Below are 16,961 nucleotides of genomic sequence, written 5' to 3'. Positions count from 1 at the left end.
CTTTTAGCTTCATCCCCTGACTTCTGGGGAGGAAAAGTGAGTGGGGATTGAGTTCAATCATATAGCCGATGATTCAGTCAATTATGCCTACATAACAGAAGCCCATATAAAAACCCTGGAACAACAAGGTTTGGAGAGAGCTTCTGGGCTGGCGAACACCTCCATGTGCTGGGAGGCGCATGTGTCTGGAGAGGTGTGGAAGTTCTGTGCCCCCGCCCTATACATCTCCATTTGGCTATTCCTGACTTGCATCCTTTATAAGAAAACTGCAATCGTAAGTGCAGTGTAGCCTTTTCATGAGTTCTGTAGTCATTCCAGCAAATTATCATGAGTCATGGGACTCCCCCTCCAAATCTGTAGCCAGGTCAGACAGAAGTGTGGGTAGTGCGGGTAGCCTGGGGACCTGGGACTCGTGTTTGGCATCTGTAGTGGGGACAGGCTTGTGGGAACTGAGCTCCTTAACCTGTGAGGTCTACACTAATTCCAGTTAGCTAGTGTCAAATTGAATCGTAGGACACTTGGTCAAAGAATTATTGTTGGAAACTACCAGGGTACTTAAATTGTTTGCTCATAAACCCTCCCACTTTGAATGGGCCCAACCAACATTTACTCCAGTGACTCTTATCTGAGCTTCCTGGCTGATCTTTTTTTTTTTTGAAACAGAGTCTCGCCGTGTCACCTAGGCTAGAATATAGTGGCATGATCATAGCTCAGTGTAACCTGAAACTCTTGGGCTCAAGCAACCCTTCTGCCTCAGCCTCCTGAGTAGTTGGGACTACAGGGGTGTGCCACCATGCCCAGCTATTTTTGCATTTTTTGTAGAGACAAGATCTTGCTATGTCGCCCAGGCTGATTTCGAACTCCTGGGCTCAGGCAATCCACCTGCTTTAGCCTCCCGAGTGCTGGGATTATAGGCATGAGCCACCGCACCTGGCCCCACTTCCATTTTTTTTGTGGTTACACATTCCTTCTACACACATATCAATATGTTCACATGTTCAAGTCTTGCAGGCTTGAGAGCCATTCTTTGCATATCTCTGCTCCTGTCCATTCTGTTTTGATGACACAGCCTAATTTTAGCCTGAAGTATTGATAGCTCAGTCTTTGTTTAGCTTTGGGCCTTGGCATCCCTGTCCTCTTTTGGAGTTGTGGCTAGAAGTCCTCAAATGCTTCCTGGCTTGTCGTGCAAACCTCACAAGTATCTTTATATTGTACATCTCTGGACTGCAGAGGTGTGACTGTCCAACATCACCATGATTTAGCACTAACTGGAATTTAAAGAGTAACCTGCTTCTCCAGTCTCTGACTCAGCTAGTTCAAATGTCTGCAGTATTTCCTCTCATCCTCACCCACTGGGACACTAAGACTGCTTCGGACTCACCCCACAAGCAGAGGGGGCTAATTAGAGCTGAATTACATACAACTCCCATCTGCCAAAAAAACCCCTCAACTGCATGTTACAAGCTATGGTGTAAAATTCCTTCCTTGTAAGAGACAAAACAAAAACTCCAGAGAGCCATAAAGTTGCTCAAATTCTGACCCTGAAATTCCACTTCCAGACCTAAGGAAATAATCAGAGATACAAAGAATTATGTAAAAGTTCTAAACTGTAATATTACTTACAAAGTGAAAAAGTAGAAATAATCTAAATATCTAACAAAGAACAATATAATGTTTATATGATATGCAGCGATTTAAAATGTTTTTGAAGCAATTTAAAGACATTCAAGGTCTCATAGCATCATGCTAAATGAACATAGTGGAATGTCAACTCTATGCATTAAGGCTAGGTAAGGTTAAAATGTATATATTACGTGCATCAAAAGAGACCTGAAGAAAATCTCAAAACCAGCACCAGAAGCTTTCTTTTATCTTTTTTTTTTTTTTGAGGTGGAGTTTCGCTCTTGTCGCCCAGGGTAGAGTGCCGTGGCGCGATCTTGGCTCACTGCAACCTCCGCCTCCTGGGTTCAAGCGATTCTTGTGCCTCAGCCTCCTGAGTAGCTAGGATTACAGGCACCTGCTATGACGCCCAGCTCATTTTTGTATTTTTTAGTAGAGATGGGGTTTTGCCATGTTGGCCAGTCTGGTCTCAAACTCCTGACCTCAGCTGATCTGCCAGCCTCAGTCTCCCAAAGTGCTGGGATTATCGGCATGAGCCACCATGCCGAGCCCAGAAATTTTCACTTAATGGGAAATTATGACTAACTTATTTTCCCAAGTTATAAAAGTGAGTGTATATTACTTTCGTAATCCGAATTTAATAGTTTTCTAAAAGTACTGTCTACCCCACAGCACTGCTTGATGTCTTCTGAGTGACTCCAAGGAGAGTAGCCTTTTCTATTTTGGCTCTATCCATCTTCCCATTTTCATTGATCACTGTCTCCCACTTACTGCTTTCCAGCCACATGGAACCTCTCACCATTCTTTCCACACAACAGGCCTTTTCATCACTCTGTGCCTTGGCATTTGGTGCTCCTTCAGCCTGGAATGCTCTTTACTCTCTTCCATACTCACTCTTCTTCCAAATGCACTTCAAATGCTAGTTTCAGGTTCCTGAAGACACAGTTAGTCGCTCCAGGTTCTGTGCTCTGTAGTTGTTTTACACCTGCTCCAGCATTTATCATGTGGTCATGTGACTCATTTACAACTTGCCTTCCCCACTAAATTGTGAGCCTGTCTTGGGGTAGATGTATTATTTACTGTTGTATCATTACTACCTAGCACAAAGCCGACTATGTGCTAGGTAGTGGTGATACAACAGTAAACAATACATCTAAATACACTTATTTAACGTTCTTATTACAAAGAATGCTAAATAAGTTAATTTAAAATTTACTGTTATCTCTTTTCAAAAAGAATCAAAGGCCAGATGCAGTGTCTCGCTCTTGTAATCTCAGCACTTTGGGAGGCCGAGGCAGAACGATTGCTTGAGCCCAGGAGTTCTAGACCAGCCTGTGCAACATGGTGAGACCCCATCTTTACAAAAAATTTAAAAATTAGCTGCACATGGCATGTGCCTATAACCCTAGCTACTCGGGAGGCTGAAGTGGAAGCATCGCTTGAGCTTAGGAGATTGAGGCTGTAGTTAACTGTGATCACACCACTGCACTCCAGCCTGGGTTATGGAGTGAGACCCTGTTTCAAAACAAAAATAAAAACAAAAAACAGGCTGGGCACAGTGGCTCAGGCCTGTAATCCCACCACTTTGGGAGGCCGAGGCGGGTGGATCACCTGAGGTCAGGAGTTCGAGGCCAGCCTGACCAACATGGCAAAACCCCGTCTCTACTAAAAATACAAAAATTAGCTAGGTGTAGTAGTGGGTGCCTGTAATCCCAGCTACTTGGGAGGCTGAGGCAGGAGATTCACTTGAAACCTGGAGGTGGAGGTTGCAGTGAGCCGAGATTGCACCATTGCACGCCAGCCTGGGTGACAAGAGCAAAACTCTGTCTCAAAACAAACAACAACAACAAAACCCCCAAAAGAATCAAACTACTGACTAAATAATGGATGAATGGACTAGTGGCAAGGCTGACTACCAAAAAAAAAACAAAAACAAAAACAAAAAATCAAATCTGTGGTACTTGGCCATCCAAGCTCAGAAAAGGAATGATGTTGGAAGTAAGTTCTGTGTAAGGCTATTATACAGAGCTGAAAATGAGATAATTCTGTAAATACCAGCAAAAGACATCCTGCCCTAGATGGCATGTCTTTGGAATTTTGAATTCTGTACCTCATTGCCTGATTATGTCAGGAACTATAAAGGACCCAAGATTTGATTTTACTTGACTTACAAAGGCTAGTAAGTTAGGGTTTGCCACAAGGAGATGCTGAATCTGGGGGACAAAAAGAACATGAAAGGGCTCCCCTGTTTCCCAATCTCCTGAGATCGAATGTGTTCCCTCTCCAGGTGCTAGGGTCTCCGTGGCCATGCAGTTGGTGTGTCCCATCCCAGTAGCCATGTCTATACTTTTTCTCCAATCGTGCCCTACTTGCATCCAGACCTCTTGTCTGGAAGGGTCAGATGTAAGAGGGACAGGGGCATTTTTGCAAAATTAAAGAGAACCATTATATCCTATCTTGGCCTGTGTAGAACCCTGTAGAGGGATCTAGAGAACAGTGTACTTAACTAAGTAGTCATTATTGTCATGATATAGGACCATGTTAGTCCAATCTAGCTGAACCAGAATTAAATTTGAATTCCCTAGGCTGTCTTTTTTTAAGTAGTCGAAGGTGGTCTCTCCCCAGGGACATCTGAAGGGTATACCAACCAGGCTGGCCTGAGGATGTTGTTAGGGAAGAAAAGATGCATCATGTTTAGCAATAGTCAGTGTAGAATCTTGAATTTTCAAAATAGGTTCTATAGCTCTCCACCCTTATGGTCCAGATTATCACCTAGGAGACCAAGAGGAGATGAACTCTTTCTGGGGAAGGGTGCATTTAGTGACCATACTGCCTTACTAAGGTGTGCAGTGAGAGTTAGGGTTAGAGTCAGAAATCTTTTTGAGTTGATTTTTGAGAAGGCCTTTCCAATGTTCAAAATGATACCAGATACCTGCAAATGGGAGTGTGAAATGTCCATTGAATACCTTGACTAGTGGTCCATTGTTGAATGGCCTTTGCAATCCCTTCTCCCAAGTCTCACAGGGGTGATGTGAGCCAGATAGATGTCACACATGCAGGGAGTTGTATTACAGGAGGGGTAACACTGAGCTCAGGGACTCCACTGCTTTTATAGCAAACAGTAAGCAAGCTTGCTCTCTGTCCTGATGGTAGACATCCCTTCATTTTTCAAGGTTGCTTGCTGCAACCTAACCCTGAGAAATGTCTTGGATAAAGAGTGGTGAGAGCCTTGCATTCTTGGCATACTTAGCAAGGTGTGTAGGAGTACAAGAGCCTCACAGAAAGGAGCCTCCCAATAGATATGCTCTGTGAAATGATCAGTGCTCTCTCATTCCATGCCGACGACCAACACTTATTAAAAAACAGTTGATCAAGTAATTCCAGTGAAAGAAGAGGATCTCTGGAAGTAATAAAAATTGCTCCCTTAATTCATTCTTCTTTTTTAGTGCCTTCTGTCTAGTGTTTTTTCAACCATAAAATATTTTTTCTTTAGGCTCTTCAATTTTCTTCTAAAATAATAAAAGTGTCTTTCATGGGCCTCTGATGACTTAACTTCCTTTTTTTCTTAGGTAGTCTCCTGAAAGCAAACACAGCATGGTTATTATTTATGAGCTGCAAATTATCACTACAAATGATTCATTCATCCATTTATTATTCCACAAACATTGCCAGGTGACTGCCATGTGCTAGGCACTGTGCTAGGTACTGGAGATACAAGGGTGACTGGATAGTTGAAACACAGTTCCTGCCCTCATGGAGTTCATTGTCTAGTAGGGGATATAGGCACACACAAACATCAATTCTATTTCATGGTAATAAGTGCCATAGTAGAGGTATTTGAGTTGTCCTGGAGTATGAATTGGGTTCCCATGCAAAAAAAAAAAAAAAAGGATGAATAATGCATATGGCTGGGCAAAGGGAACAGGGTGAGAGAGGGCTCAGGAGAATAAAAGAAACTGCTGCCCTCCTCTCCTATATGTATTCTGTGACCTAGACTTAAAACTGATTACGGCCAAGTGCGGTGGCTCATATCTGTAATCCCAGCACTTTGGGAGGCCGAGGTGGGTTGATCACGAGGTCAGGAGATCGAGACCATCCTGGCTAACATGGTGAAACCTCATCTCTACTAAAAATACAAAAAATTAGCCAGGCATGGTGGCATGCTCCTGTAGTCCCAGCTACTTGGGAGGCTGAGGCAGGAGAATTGCTTGAACCCGGGAGGCAGAGGTTGCAGTGAGCCGACATCCCACCACAGCACTCCAGCCTGAGCGACAGAGCGAGATTCCGTCTCCAAAACAAAACCAAACCTGATTACAGCACTTGATGTACTTACGTTTTAAAGATGGGGTCTCACTATGTTGCCCACACTGGGCTCAAACTCCTGGGCTCAGTTGATCCTCCTGCCTCAGCCTCTTGAGTAGCTAGGGCTACAGGTGCACTCCACCATGCCAGGTAGCACTTCATTTTTTTTTATACAGAGTCTTGCAGAATAAGTCACAACGTATGCTTAAGATTCTTTTTTCAAACTGAGGACCTGGCCGGGTGCAGTGGCTCACGCCTATAATCCCAGCACTTTGGGAGGCTGAGGCGGGCAGATCACTTGAAGTCAGGAGTTCGAGACCAGCCTGGCTAACATGGTGAAACCCCGTCTCTACTAAAAATACAAACATTAGCCTGTGTGGTGGCAGGCACCTGTAGTCCCAGCTACTTGGGAGGCTGAGGCAGGAGAATCTCTTGAACCTGGGAGGCTGAATCTTGAATCTCTTGAACCTGGAAGTTGCAGGGAGCCAAGACCACACCACTGCACTTTAGCCTGGCTGATAGAATGAAACTGTGTCTCAAAAAAAAAAAAAGAAAAAGAAAAACAGAAACACAAAATAAACAAAAAACAACTAAGGACCTATAATTAAAGACGCTAACATTTTACCAATGTTACAAATGTGACTCTCTCATATATTTATTTTAAAAACAATCCTGCATTTTTTTTTTTTTTTTTTTTTTTTGAGACAGAGTCTCGCTCTGTCACCCAGGCTGGAGTGCAGTGGCACGATCTCGGCTCACCGCAACCTCTGCCTCTCCGTTCAAGTGATTCTCCTGTTTCAGCCTCCCAAGTAGCTGGGATTACAGGCACCTACCACCACACCTGGTCTAATTCATGTTTTTTTGGTAGAAATGGGGTTTCACCATGTTTTCCAGGCTGGTCTCAAACTCCTGTCGTCAAATGATCTACCCACCTTGGCCTCCCAAAGTGGTGGGATTACAGGCGTGAGCCACTGCACAAACCTGATTAATTTGTGTGACAGAAGTAGCATAGCATCCTTTTCCTAAGTCTATTTAAAGGTTTTCTTTAATTAATATTCATGCCCCTAGAATCCTTCATAATACAATTTTTAAATGGTCATAGTTCTTCTTCTTCTTCTTTTTTTTTTTCTTGAGACAGAGTCTCGCTGTGACGCCCAGGCTGGAGTGCAATGGCGCTATTTTGGCTCACTGCAACCTCCACCTCCTGGGTTCAGGTGATTCTCCTGCCTCAGCCTCCTGAGCAGCAGGGATTACAGGTACCCACCACCACACCCAGCTAATTTTTGTATTTTTAGTAAAGACAGGATTTTGCCATGTTGGCCAGGCTGGTCCTGAACTCCTGACCTCAAGTGATACACCTGCCTCGGCCTCCCAAAGTGCTGAGATTACAGGTGTGAGCCACCCCATCTGGCCTGTAATTCTTTACTTCCCAAATTTTCTACAATGATCACGTATAATTTTTTAGATAGAGAAAAATATAATTTTTTTAAAAAGGAGTAAAGGAAACAAAAGTCAGTCATAAGACAACTGGCTCCTGAGTGGATATCAGCCTTGTCCATCCTTCTTGATCATACGACCATTTCCAAGATAGCTGTCCCTTCCCAGAGCAGTGGGATATTAATGGCGTGATGCCAGCAGTGCACTTCTAACCAGGGCACATTCTTTGGAGTCTGTGGAGTTTTTTGTGGCCCTAAGCAAGAATACTAACCTTTAGTGCCAGCCACATGACCTACATTACACAGTAGTCAGGCAATTTATCTGGTCTCCTCTGGGGAATTAGCCCTGAGCCCTAGCTGACAGGGTAAGAGCCTGGCTTCCTGACAGCCAAATTGCCCATCTTTCTAATCTCATATTCTGGTTATTTTAATTAGATAATTAACCTGGCTCTCTATGTCTCTGTTCTGCTCTCTGCTCCTGCCCTACAATTCTGAAATGGAGCCTCCTTCAAATCCTGACATCTGTTCAGGAAGGGTCCAATAATGCAAAATACAATAAAATGAGGCATATCTGTACATAGGCATATAGTTTCTGTGATAAACTTAATTTCTCAATTGGCCCTTTAAGATTCAGCTCTCTGGCGCCTTCCCTGACTCTGCTAGACCGAAGTAATTCATTGATTTATTCATCAAACATGTACTAATTGCCTACCCAACATCAGATACTGTGTTAGGTAATGGAGAAAAAGAAGGATTAAGACAAGACAAATGCCTTCCAGGGATTCACAATCTAGATAAACAAAGAACTGTAATGGGGATAATCATAAAGGTATGCATAAAATACATACCACAATGGATAGAAGCCTGAGATCTGACTTGGTTCTTTAATGATGATTAGGAATTTGCAGAATAGATGTGAGGGACAGGAAGGAAACAGAAAATATTTGAGGCAGATAGAACAGCATGTACAGAGGCATGGAAGGCAGAAGCTATATCTTAACCAGCTCTGCTTCCCTAATTTATCTGGGATAGTGCAGGGCACATGGTAAGTACCTCTGAATGTTTGTTGAATGAATGAATGAATGAATGAGTGGCTGCTTTTGTTACTAGAGGCTTCTGTTTCAAAGGAGTGTTTATGCAACTCCAGTAAACTTTTTAAAATTTAAATTTAGATTTTGAAAAATCTAAACACAAACACAATGTACCATTTATTAAACTCAACTCTCACCGATATAATACCCAAGCTAGTTCTCTATGAGATCTTTATTCAAAAATGTATAGACACGGAGGGGGAATGCAGTACATACCAACAAAGTGGCTGCCTGACTCACAGTAATTCCTTTTCCTGTAAAGTGTCTCTTTATATAGGGTAGACCCCCAGCAGCCACATCTCTGCCTTTTTACCCTGCTGTCTCCCCCCTCCCCTATCCCGCCCCACCTACATAGCTGACTGATACAGGGGTAAACCATATGACCTTAAACTTGCCAAATCAGGGTCCTAAGAGAAATTAAGGGGTATTATGGGAGGCTTGGCCATGATATCAGCCAGGAAAGGAAACAGTTTGCTATGAGACAGAACAAAGCGGACTCATTTAGAACTCAAGACAGAATCCTAGCAGTGTTCCAGTCCCTGAATCTACCTTCCCCATGGCTCAGCTGCACCTTGTCCTTCCAGTGGCTATGTAAATAACCTCAGCATCCTTCCAATAAATTCCTCCTTTCTGCCCTAGCTGGTTTGAGTTGGATCTCTGTTACTCGTAGTCGGAAGACCCAACTAACATAGGGAATGAAGACAGGAACTAGGAGGCCAACTTACCCAGGCTCTCTGTGGCTTCCACACAGATGCTAGGATACATGCCCTCAGTGTAAGTTGCCACCAGAAGATATAGATGGGTCTTCACAACAACCACACCAGTGTTCTCCTGTATAAAGAATATAAGAGAATATTCTGCTCTTGGTTCTAATCACAGGACCAGTGGTCATGCTCCAGCTACGTTTTTCACCATTTCTTGATTTCCATATGTTTGGAATATATATGGAATATACATATTCCGTATATATTTTCCATATGTTTATATATCTGTTTTTGGACTGTCCACTCTTTTCCACCAATTTAGTTGCCTTTCCTCAAAAAGTTTCAGACTGTTATAATAATGGTAGATGGATTTTGAAAAAGTTCTGCAATTGATTATCATATACCCCATCCCAATTAGAACAACTGATGTAGGCCGGGTGCAGTGGCTCCCGCCTGTAATCCCAGCACTTTGGGAGGCCAAGGCAGAAAGATCACCTGAGGTTGGAAGTTTGAGACCAGCCTGGCCAACATGGTGAAACCCCATCTCTACTAAAAATACAAAAATTAGCCAGGCGTGGTGGCAGGCGCCTGTAACCCCAGCTACTCGGGAAGCTGAGGCAGGAGAATCTCTTGAACCCAGGAGGTGGAGGTTGCAGTGAGCCGAGATCGTGCCATTGCACTCCAGCCTGGGCGACAAAAGTGAAACTCGTCTCAAAAAAAACAACAACAACAAAACAAAACAAAACAAAACTGATGTAATGGAAAGGTCGTACATTTTGGAATTGGACAGCTCTGGGCTTGAATTCTAGTGCCTCCATTTTCTGCTGCATGAGTAAGGGTTATTTAACCTTGTTAAGCCTCAGTGTCCTCATCTGTAAAATGAGATTATTTAGTTTATAATGTGGATGAAGCAGCATGCCTAACCCATAATATAGGGCATCCAATGAATGATTTTCATCTCTTTCATTCCTTATAAGCAACAGAGAGCTGATTTTTTTTTTTTTTTTTTGAGATGGAGTTTCGCTCTTGTTGCCCAAGCCGGAGTGCAATGGCACGATCTCGGCTCACTGCAACCTCTGCCTTCTGGATTCAAGAAATTCTCCTGCCTCAGCCTCCCAAGTAGCTGGGATTACAAGTGCGCACCACCACACCTGGCTAATTTTCTTGTATTTTTAGTAGAAACAGGGTTTCACCATGTTAGCTAGGCTGGTCTTGAACTCCTGACCTCAGCCTCCCAAAGTGCTGGGATTACAGGTGTGAGCCACTGTGCCTGGCCACTGAGAAATGTTTTAAGCACAGAAATGATTATCTCTTTTTTTTTTTTTTTTTAAGGAGGATGTAGAGTATGAAGGTGGGACTGTATTGGAAGGAGTTCAGGCAAGGCTCAGTTAATAGATTCTGGAATGAACATTTCTCAAAACCAGGCTCTTGATAGGACTTTCTTTCACATATGTCTTCCTGGCACTAGACTGCTATCTCAAGACAATGGCTCAAGACATTAATGGATTTAATCTGTTTTACAGAAAGGATCAGGCAGAGCAAGGAAATTCGGAGGCAAATTCTTTTCTTTTACTCAGCTCTCTTCAAATCTTGAGCACTCACATTTTTGGCATAAAGAGAATATTCATCTGCCCGGACACATCTGTAATCTTTTCCCTTGAAATACAGTCCTTCTCTTCGGGCTTGCAAAGGGTTCTTGGCAAATCCATTCACCAGTGTTCGGACATCACTGGGCGTTACCTGGAGAGGTTACATGGTTAGAGCAGGAGTCAGCCAACTATGGCTGGTGGCCAGCCAAATTTAGCCCACTACCTGTTTTTTATGGCCTGCAAGCTAAGAATGGTTTTCATGTTTTTAAATGGTTGGGGGAAAAAAATCAAAAGAATAACACTTCGTGACACTTACAAATTATATGAAATTCAAACTTCAGTATCCATAAATATAAAATTTTATTGGAACACAGTCACATTCATTCTTTTATGTATGGCTGTTTTTCCTCTACAATTGCAGAGTTGAGTGGTTGTGACAGAGACTCTACGGCCCTGTGCTATAGTTTGAATCTCATGTTGAAATCTGATTCCCAGCGTTTTCGGTGGGGCCTAATGGGAGGTATTTGGATCATGAATAGACTGATGCCCTCCCTGCGAGCTGGGGGAAGCTGTGAGTTTTCACTGTATTTGTTCCAGGAGAGCTGGCTGTTAGAAAGAGCCTGGCACCTCTCCACTTGCTCTCTCTTGCTTCCTCTCCCCCACTGTGATCTCTGCACATGCTGGCTCCCCTTCACCTCTGCCATGAGTGGAAGCAGCCTGAGGCTTTCACAGATGACCAGTCTTCCAGGCAGTAGAACTGTGAGCCAAATAAACCTCTTTTCTTTATAAATTACCCAGCTTCAGGTATTCCTTTATATCAACAGTAAAAAGACTAAGCCTAGAAACCTAAAATATTTATGGAGCTCTTTACAGAAAAAGTTAATTTAAAAGTCATGTCTGGGCTGGGCACGGTGGCTCATGCCTGTAATCCCAGCACTTGAGGAGGCCGAGGCAGGTGGATCACCTGAGGTTAGGAGTTTGAGACTAGCCTGACCAACATGGTAAAACACCATCTCTACTAAAAATACAAAAATTAGCCGGGCCTGGTAGCGCACTCCTGTAATCCCAGCTACTCGGGAGGCTAAGGCTCAAGAATCGCTTGAGAGGCGGAGGTTGCAGTGAGCTGAGATCATGCCATTGCATCCCAGGCTAAGCAACAAGAGTGAAATTCCGTCTCAAAAAAAAAAAAAAAAAAAAAAAAAAGTCATGTCTGCTTCATTTTTTGGAAGAATAGAAATAATAAGTAAATCAAGTCTTAGGTCCAAACTTGTTTTTTCTTACATTGAAACCTGGTGATGCTACACACAAGCTCCGCTCCTGGATTTTGATGAGGGCTGCACTGTCCACATGCTTGGTTCCCAAGAGGGTGTCTAACAATAAGCTCTGCAAATGGCTCATGTTCCCTCAACTGAAAGGGAAAGTGCAGTTGAAGCCATTGACTCTGGCTAGCTTTTAAAAGGCATGTGAATACAAATGTCCTTAAGACACTGCAGACAGTTCTAAGATCAGCAAGTGTACTTTGAAAAGGTACAGGGTGAAAACGGTGGTCCATCATTCAGGGCCCACCAGTACCCAAAGAGGAAAACAGAATCATAGAAAAATCACAGCTCACACAGAATAGGTTATGAAGCTGAGTTTGGAAAATCCAGCCTGGTGATTTTCTGGCTATGTCAATGGTTTACATCAGGATTATCTGGGATTTAAAAACAAACATTACACACTGAGAAAAACTCTGTAAAATAAAAAATAAAAACAAAAAACAAAACCCAGCCAGGATGGAGAGCTACCCTGCTAAGTTAAACACGACTAAAAGAGATTATGCGTGGCCATAAACCCACACATTCCCTTCCCGGTGACCTGCATCAGCGCCAGCTATGAACGCTGATCAACATCCCAATGGACTAAAAACACCTTGAAGGCACTTAAACCCACATTTCCCGCACAAGTCCCCAAGCCTTGGACCCCCCTCATCAGGACCTCCGGCACAGGCGCCCGTTTCCCGCCACTGCCTTCCAGTGGTTTGGTCCCCGAGCAGGACCCAAGGCGGGGCAGGGGGTGGTGAGCGGTGAATTCCCTGGCACCGAGGACTCGAGGGAGCGGACGCCACCCCGCTCTGTGGTGCCCCGCAAGGACCCGGCGACCAAGGACCCGACCGTCAACGGACGCGGTTGCGGGTGGGTGGCGGCGGCAGGATTGGCCGGGCCACGCGCCGGTCACCGAGAAGCAGCGACTCCAGCCCCTTCCGCAAACCAAGACCCGCCACCTAGAGCCGCCGCCCAATCCCCTTTGGGCCTGAAGCCGTCCTCCGCCGCCACGGCACCGCCCGCGCGGACTCGCTGTGGAACCCGCGGCGCAGGGGGCGGAGTGCTCGCGCTGCGCTGCGTCCGGGAGACGGTGGGCGCCAACATTCGCGCGTTCCGCAGACGCGGGCGGGCTCCCTTCCAGCCGCAGTCGGACGACTCCGGGGCCGTCGGGCCGGGCCCGAGTGTGGAGCAGGACGGCCGCGGGCCTGCTGGCCTTGGGAGGGCAGAGAGGTGCCTGTCGCGGCCGGCGACCTCCCCGCCAGGCCGGGCGGTCCGCGCGCACGACGCGCCTGCGCGGCAGGCCCCCGGCCCGGGGCTGGCATGGAGGCCGCAGGCGCCCGGCCTAGTGGGCGGGAGGAAGGGCCGGGAGTGGGCGCGATGGGCGAGAGCGGGTGCGGACGCCTACGACATCCCCGTCGCACCCGTGCCTCGGGGAGGACTTCGAGCCGCTCAGAGCTCGAAGACTCGCGCAGTATGACCGAAAGCCCCTCCCTGCCTTCTCTAAGCAGCTCAGCCTGTGTTTCTGTGGCCAGAAAGTTGCAGTTCTTCCCACTCGAGGCCACCAAAGTCAGAAAAGTGTTGCAAATGGGACTCCGAGAGGCCAGGCTGAAGCTGCCACACTGGCTGGAATGGGCTGCCTTGGAGGGGGACGTGGGAATTCATTCCAAGGGACGGGGGATTCTTTCAAAGAGCATCTCGCCTGCTTATAAAGGAGGCTGGCTCTGAAGCCGTCATCTGGAGTCTGTAGTGAAGGCCTCTTGTTAGGGAAACTGGATGGTTCGTGTTCAAAATCCATTTTGCGTGTGTGCAAGGACACAGGTGGTATTAAACAGAAGAGAAAATCAGATGACTGTGAAATGTTCAATACTAAATAAGATGATTTTTAGTTTTTCCAGGGGCATTGTTATTTGTGACCACAATGAAAAATGTAGACAGTGATGATCTGGTAACTGGCACACTTCCCAAGCTCAAGAGCTCAAAAGAATGGTTGGAGCCCAAGCCCCTTTGTTTTATGGAGGTATATATCAAATAGTGTGGGATTTGGAGATTTTTTTACTTGGATCGTTGCAGTAGGAAGTGGCTTGTGCTAAATATATTGTTTTTTCTATTGTTTGTTTTTATTTCATTCTGTTTATTATTCCCTTCACTTTACTTACTTTGTATATTCACTTTGCTGTTTTTTTCTAACATCTTAAGGTGGAATCATAGGTCATTGATTATATACCTTTTAAAATGTAACATAGCTATAAGTTTCTCTTGAGGTACTGCCTTAGCTGCATCACCCAAATTTTGATATGATGTATTTATTTATTTATTTATATTTGAGACAGGGTCTTGCTATGTTTCCTCCTGGAATCAAGCCATCCTTCCACTCCCTAGTAGCTGGAAGTATAGGCGCACGCCACCATGTCTGGCTAATTTTGGTATTTTCTGTAGAGATACAAAAAATCTCTACACTGTGTCGCCTAGGCTGGTCTCCAACTCCTGAGCTCAAGCAATCCACCTGCCGTGGTGTTCCAAAATGCTGGGATTATAGCTGTGAGCCCTTGCGCCCAGCCAGTTATATTGTTTTTAGATTGTAGTTTCTTTTTTCTAAACAGCTTTATTAAGATGTAATTGATATACAGTAAACTGCATATATTTAAAGTGTGTGTCTGGCACTGTGCCTCATGCCTGTAATCCCAGCACGTTGGGAGGCTGAGGTGGGAGGATCGCTTGAGCCCAGGAGTTCTATCTAGACCAGGCAGAGCAATATACTGAGACCCTGTCTCCACAAACGAACAAACAATAATAGCCAGGTGTGGTAGCATACACCTATAGTCCCAGCTGCTTGAGAGGCTGAGGCAGGAGGATTGCTTGACCCCAGGAATTTGAGGCTGCAGTGAGCTGTGATTGTGCCACTGCATCCCCACCTGGGTGACAGAATAAGACCCTGTCTCAAATAAAGTGTACAAACTTGGTAAGTTTTGACATGTATACACACGAAAACATCACCACAATCAAGATGGTGAACATATTCAGTACTCCCAAAGCTTCCTTAATATTCTGTTGTAATCCCTCCCTCACATCCCCCCACCACTGCTTTTCTTTCTTTCTCTTTCTTTCATTCTTTCTCTCTCTTTCCTTTTTCTTTTCTTTCTTTCGCTCTATCACTCAGCCAGGAAAACACTGGCGTGATCTCGGCTCAATGCAACCTCCACCTCCCGGGTTCAAGTGATCCTCCTACCTCAGCCTCCTGAGTAGCTAGGATTACAGGCCTGCGCCACCACACCTGGCTAATTTTTTTGGATTTTTAGTAGAGACGGGGTTTCACCATGTTGGCCAGGCTGGTCTCAAACTACTGACCTCAAGTGATCTGCCCGCCTCGGCCTCCCAAAGTGCTGAGATTATAGGTGTGAGCCACTGCGCCCAGCCTGCTTTGCTTTCTGTCACTCTAGTTTGCATTTTAAAAATTGTATACAAATGGAATCTTACAGTATATATTTCTTTTCCTTCTGTTTGTCTTCTTTCACTCATCATAATTATTTTGCCACTCACCCATGTTGTATGTATCAATACTTCATTTCTTTTTTGGTTGAATGCTATTCCCTTATATGGATATATCCCAATTTGTTCATCCTGTTTATGGACATTTGGGTTGATTCCAGTTTGGGGCTATTACAAATAAAGCTGTTATGAACATTCATGTGTGTGTCTTTGTATGGACATATGCTTTCATTTCTCTTGGGTAGATATTTAGTTGTGGAATGACTGGGTCATATGGTAAATGAATTTAACTTTATGAAGCTGCCAAACTAGTTTCCAAAGTCATTGAATTATTTTACATTCCCACTAGTAGTGTGTGAGAGTTCCAGTTGTTTCATAATCTAGCCAACATTTGGAATAGTTTTATTTATACTTATTTATTGTATGGCCTTTTTAACTCAAGGCATTTTAAAAAGATGTATAGTGACATCTCATTGTGGTTTTAATTTGCATTTCCTTAATGACTAATTATGAGCATCTTTTCAAGTCTTACTTGCCATTTATCTATCTTCTTTGGCAAAGTGTTTGTTCAAATCTTTTGCCCACTTTAAAATTAAGTTGGGTTGTTTGTATTCTTACTGTTGGACTCTTCCTATTGAGATATAATTTACATGCCATAAGATTCACTACTTTTTTTTTTTTTGAGACAAAGTCTTGCTCTGTCGCCCAGACTGGAACGCAGTGGCGTGATCTCAGCTCACTGCAAACTCTGCCTCCCCGGTTCACGCCATTCTCCTGCCTCAGCCTCCCAAGTAGCTGGGACTACAGGTGCCTGCCACCACACTTGGCTAATTTTTGTTTTTGTATTTTTACAAAAAAAAAGTAGAGAGGGGTTTCACCACGTTAGCCAGGATGGTCTCGATCTCCTGACTTCATGATCTGCCCGCCTCGGCCTCCCAAAGTGCTGGGATTACAGGCGTGAGCCACCGGGCGCCCGGCCAAGATTCACTACTCTAAAGTGTACAATTCAGTGTTTTTTATTTTTTTTTAAATTCAGAATTTTTATTTTCAGTGTTTTTTAGTATATTCACAAATCCGTGCAACTGTCACCACTATCTAATTCCAGAACATTTCATCACCCCCAAAAAGAAACTTCACACCTTTTAACAGTCACCCCCCATTCCCCTCCCTCTCTGGCTCCTGGCAACACTGATCTACTTCCTGTCTAAACAGATTTGTCTACTCTGGACATTTTATACAAATGGTATCATACAATATGTGGTCCTTAGTGACTGCTTTCACTTAGTATAATGTTTTCAAGGTTTGTCCGTGTCAGAGCATAAGCAGTACTTTATTCCTTTTGATGACCAAATAATATTCCATTGTCTCAGTATCACATTTTGTTTATCCCTTCATCAGTGGATGGACTTTTGGGTTGTTTCTGTTTTTT

At 44.4% G+C, this 16,961-nt stretch overlaps 2 protein-coding genes across 19 annotated transcripts in view; one reads left to right on the top strand and one right to left on the bottom strand.

The window, feature by feature from the left end:
* FAM228B (family with sequence similarity 228 member B) overlaps positions 1-16,961 on the top strand; it is a 91,993-nt gene that overhangs the window by 32,794 nt on the left and 42,238 nt on the right. For 2 of the 16 annotated variants that reach the window (XM_063790077.1, XM_054678283.2), the window contains exons 1-2: positions 13,194-13,276; positions 13,933-14,063. The exons of 7 other annotated variants lie outside the window; for them this stretch is intronic. In XM_063790077.1, the coding sequence (XP_063646147.1) occupies positions 13,965-14,063 (99 nt within the window). In that variant the 5' untranslated portion in view covers positions 13,194-13,276; positions 13,933-13,964. Of the gene's footprint in view, positions 1-13,040; positions 13,277-13,344; positions 14,064-16,961 lie in introns of those variants that run through there. 7 more of the 16 variants (XM_003308952.6, XM_001144366.7, XM_063790079.1 and 4 more) reach the window with 7 other exon arrangements.
* On the bottom strand, positions 4,325-13,089 carry PFN4 (profilin family member 4). Of its 3 annotated transcripts, none has more exons than XM_016948137.1 (6): positions 13,006-13,089; positions 12,355-12,435; positions 12,024-12,150; positions 10,756-10,893; positions 9,175-9,280; positions 4,325-5,197 (listed from the first exon to the last, which is right to left on the bottom strand). In XM_016948137.1, exons 3-6 carry the CDS (start codon positions 12,138-12,140, stop codon positions 5,169-5,171), a joined length of 390 nt encoding a protein of 129 aa, XP_016803626.1. In that variant the 5' UTR covers positions 12,141-12,150; positions 12,355-12,435; positions 13,006-13,089; the 3' UTR covers positions 4,325-5,168. The 3 variants fall into 3 exon arrangements, with proteins under 3 accessions (XP_016803626.1, XP_016803625.1, XP_016803628.1); XM_016948136.4 differs by having other exon boundaries at positions 12,720-13,006; XM_016948139.4 differs by lacking the exon at positions 12,355-12,435 and having other exon boundaries at positions 12,720-13,082.

Source organism: Pan troglodytes, chromosome 12 (assembly GCF_028858775.2).
Source record: "Pan troglodytes isolate AG18354 chromosome 12, NHGRI_mPanTro3-v2.0_pri, whole genome shotgun sequence".
In the NCBI taxonomy this organism is placed as follows: domain Eukaryota; kingdom Metazoa; phylum Chordata; class Mammalia; order Primates; family Hominidae; genus Pan; species Pan troglodytes.
Note: the sequence above shows the minus strand (reverse complement) of the source record. Positions and strands in the feature narration are given on the sequence as shown.

Coding starts and splice junctions, on each gene's coding strand:
- PFN4 (XM_016948137.1), bottom strand. CDS start 12,140: ATGAGCCATTTGCAGAGCTTATTGTTAGACACCCTCTTGGGAACCAAG. Junction 10,894..12,023: donor TAGCATCACCAGGTTTCAAT/GTAAGAAAAAAC, acceptor TAACCTCTCCAG/GTAACGCCCAGTGATGTCCG. Junction 5,198..9,174: donor GGAAGCCACAGAGAGCCTGG/GTAAGTTGGCCT, acceptor GTTTGCTTTCAG/GAGACTACCTAAGAAAAAAA.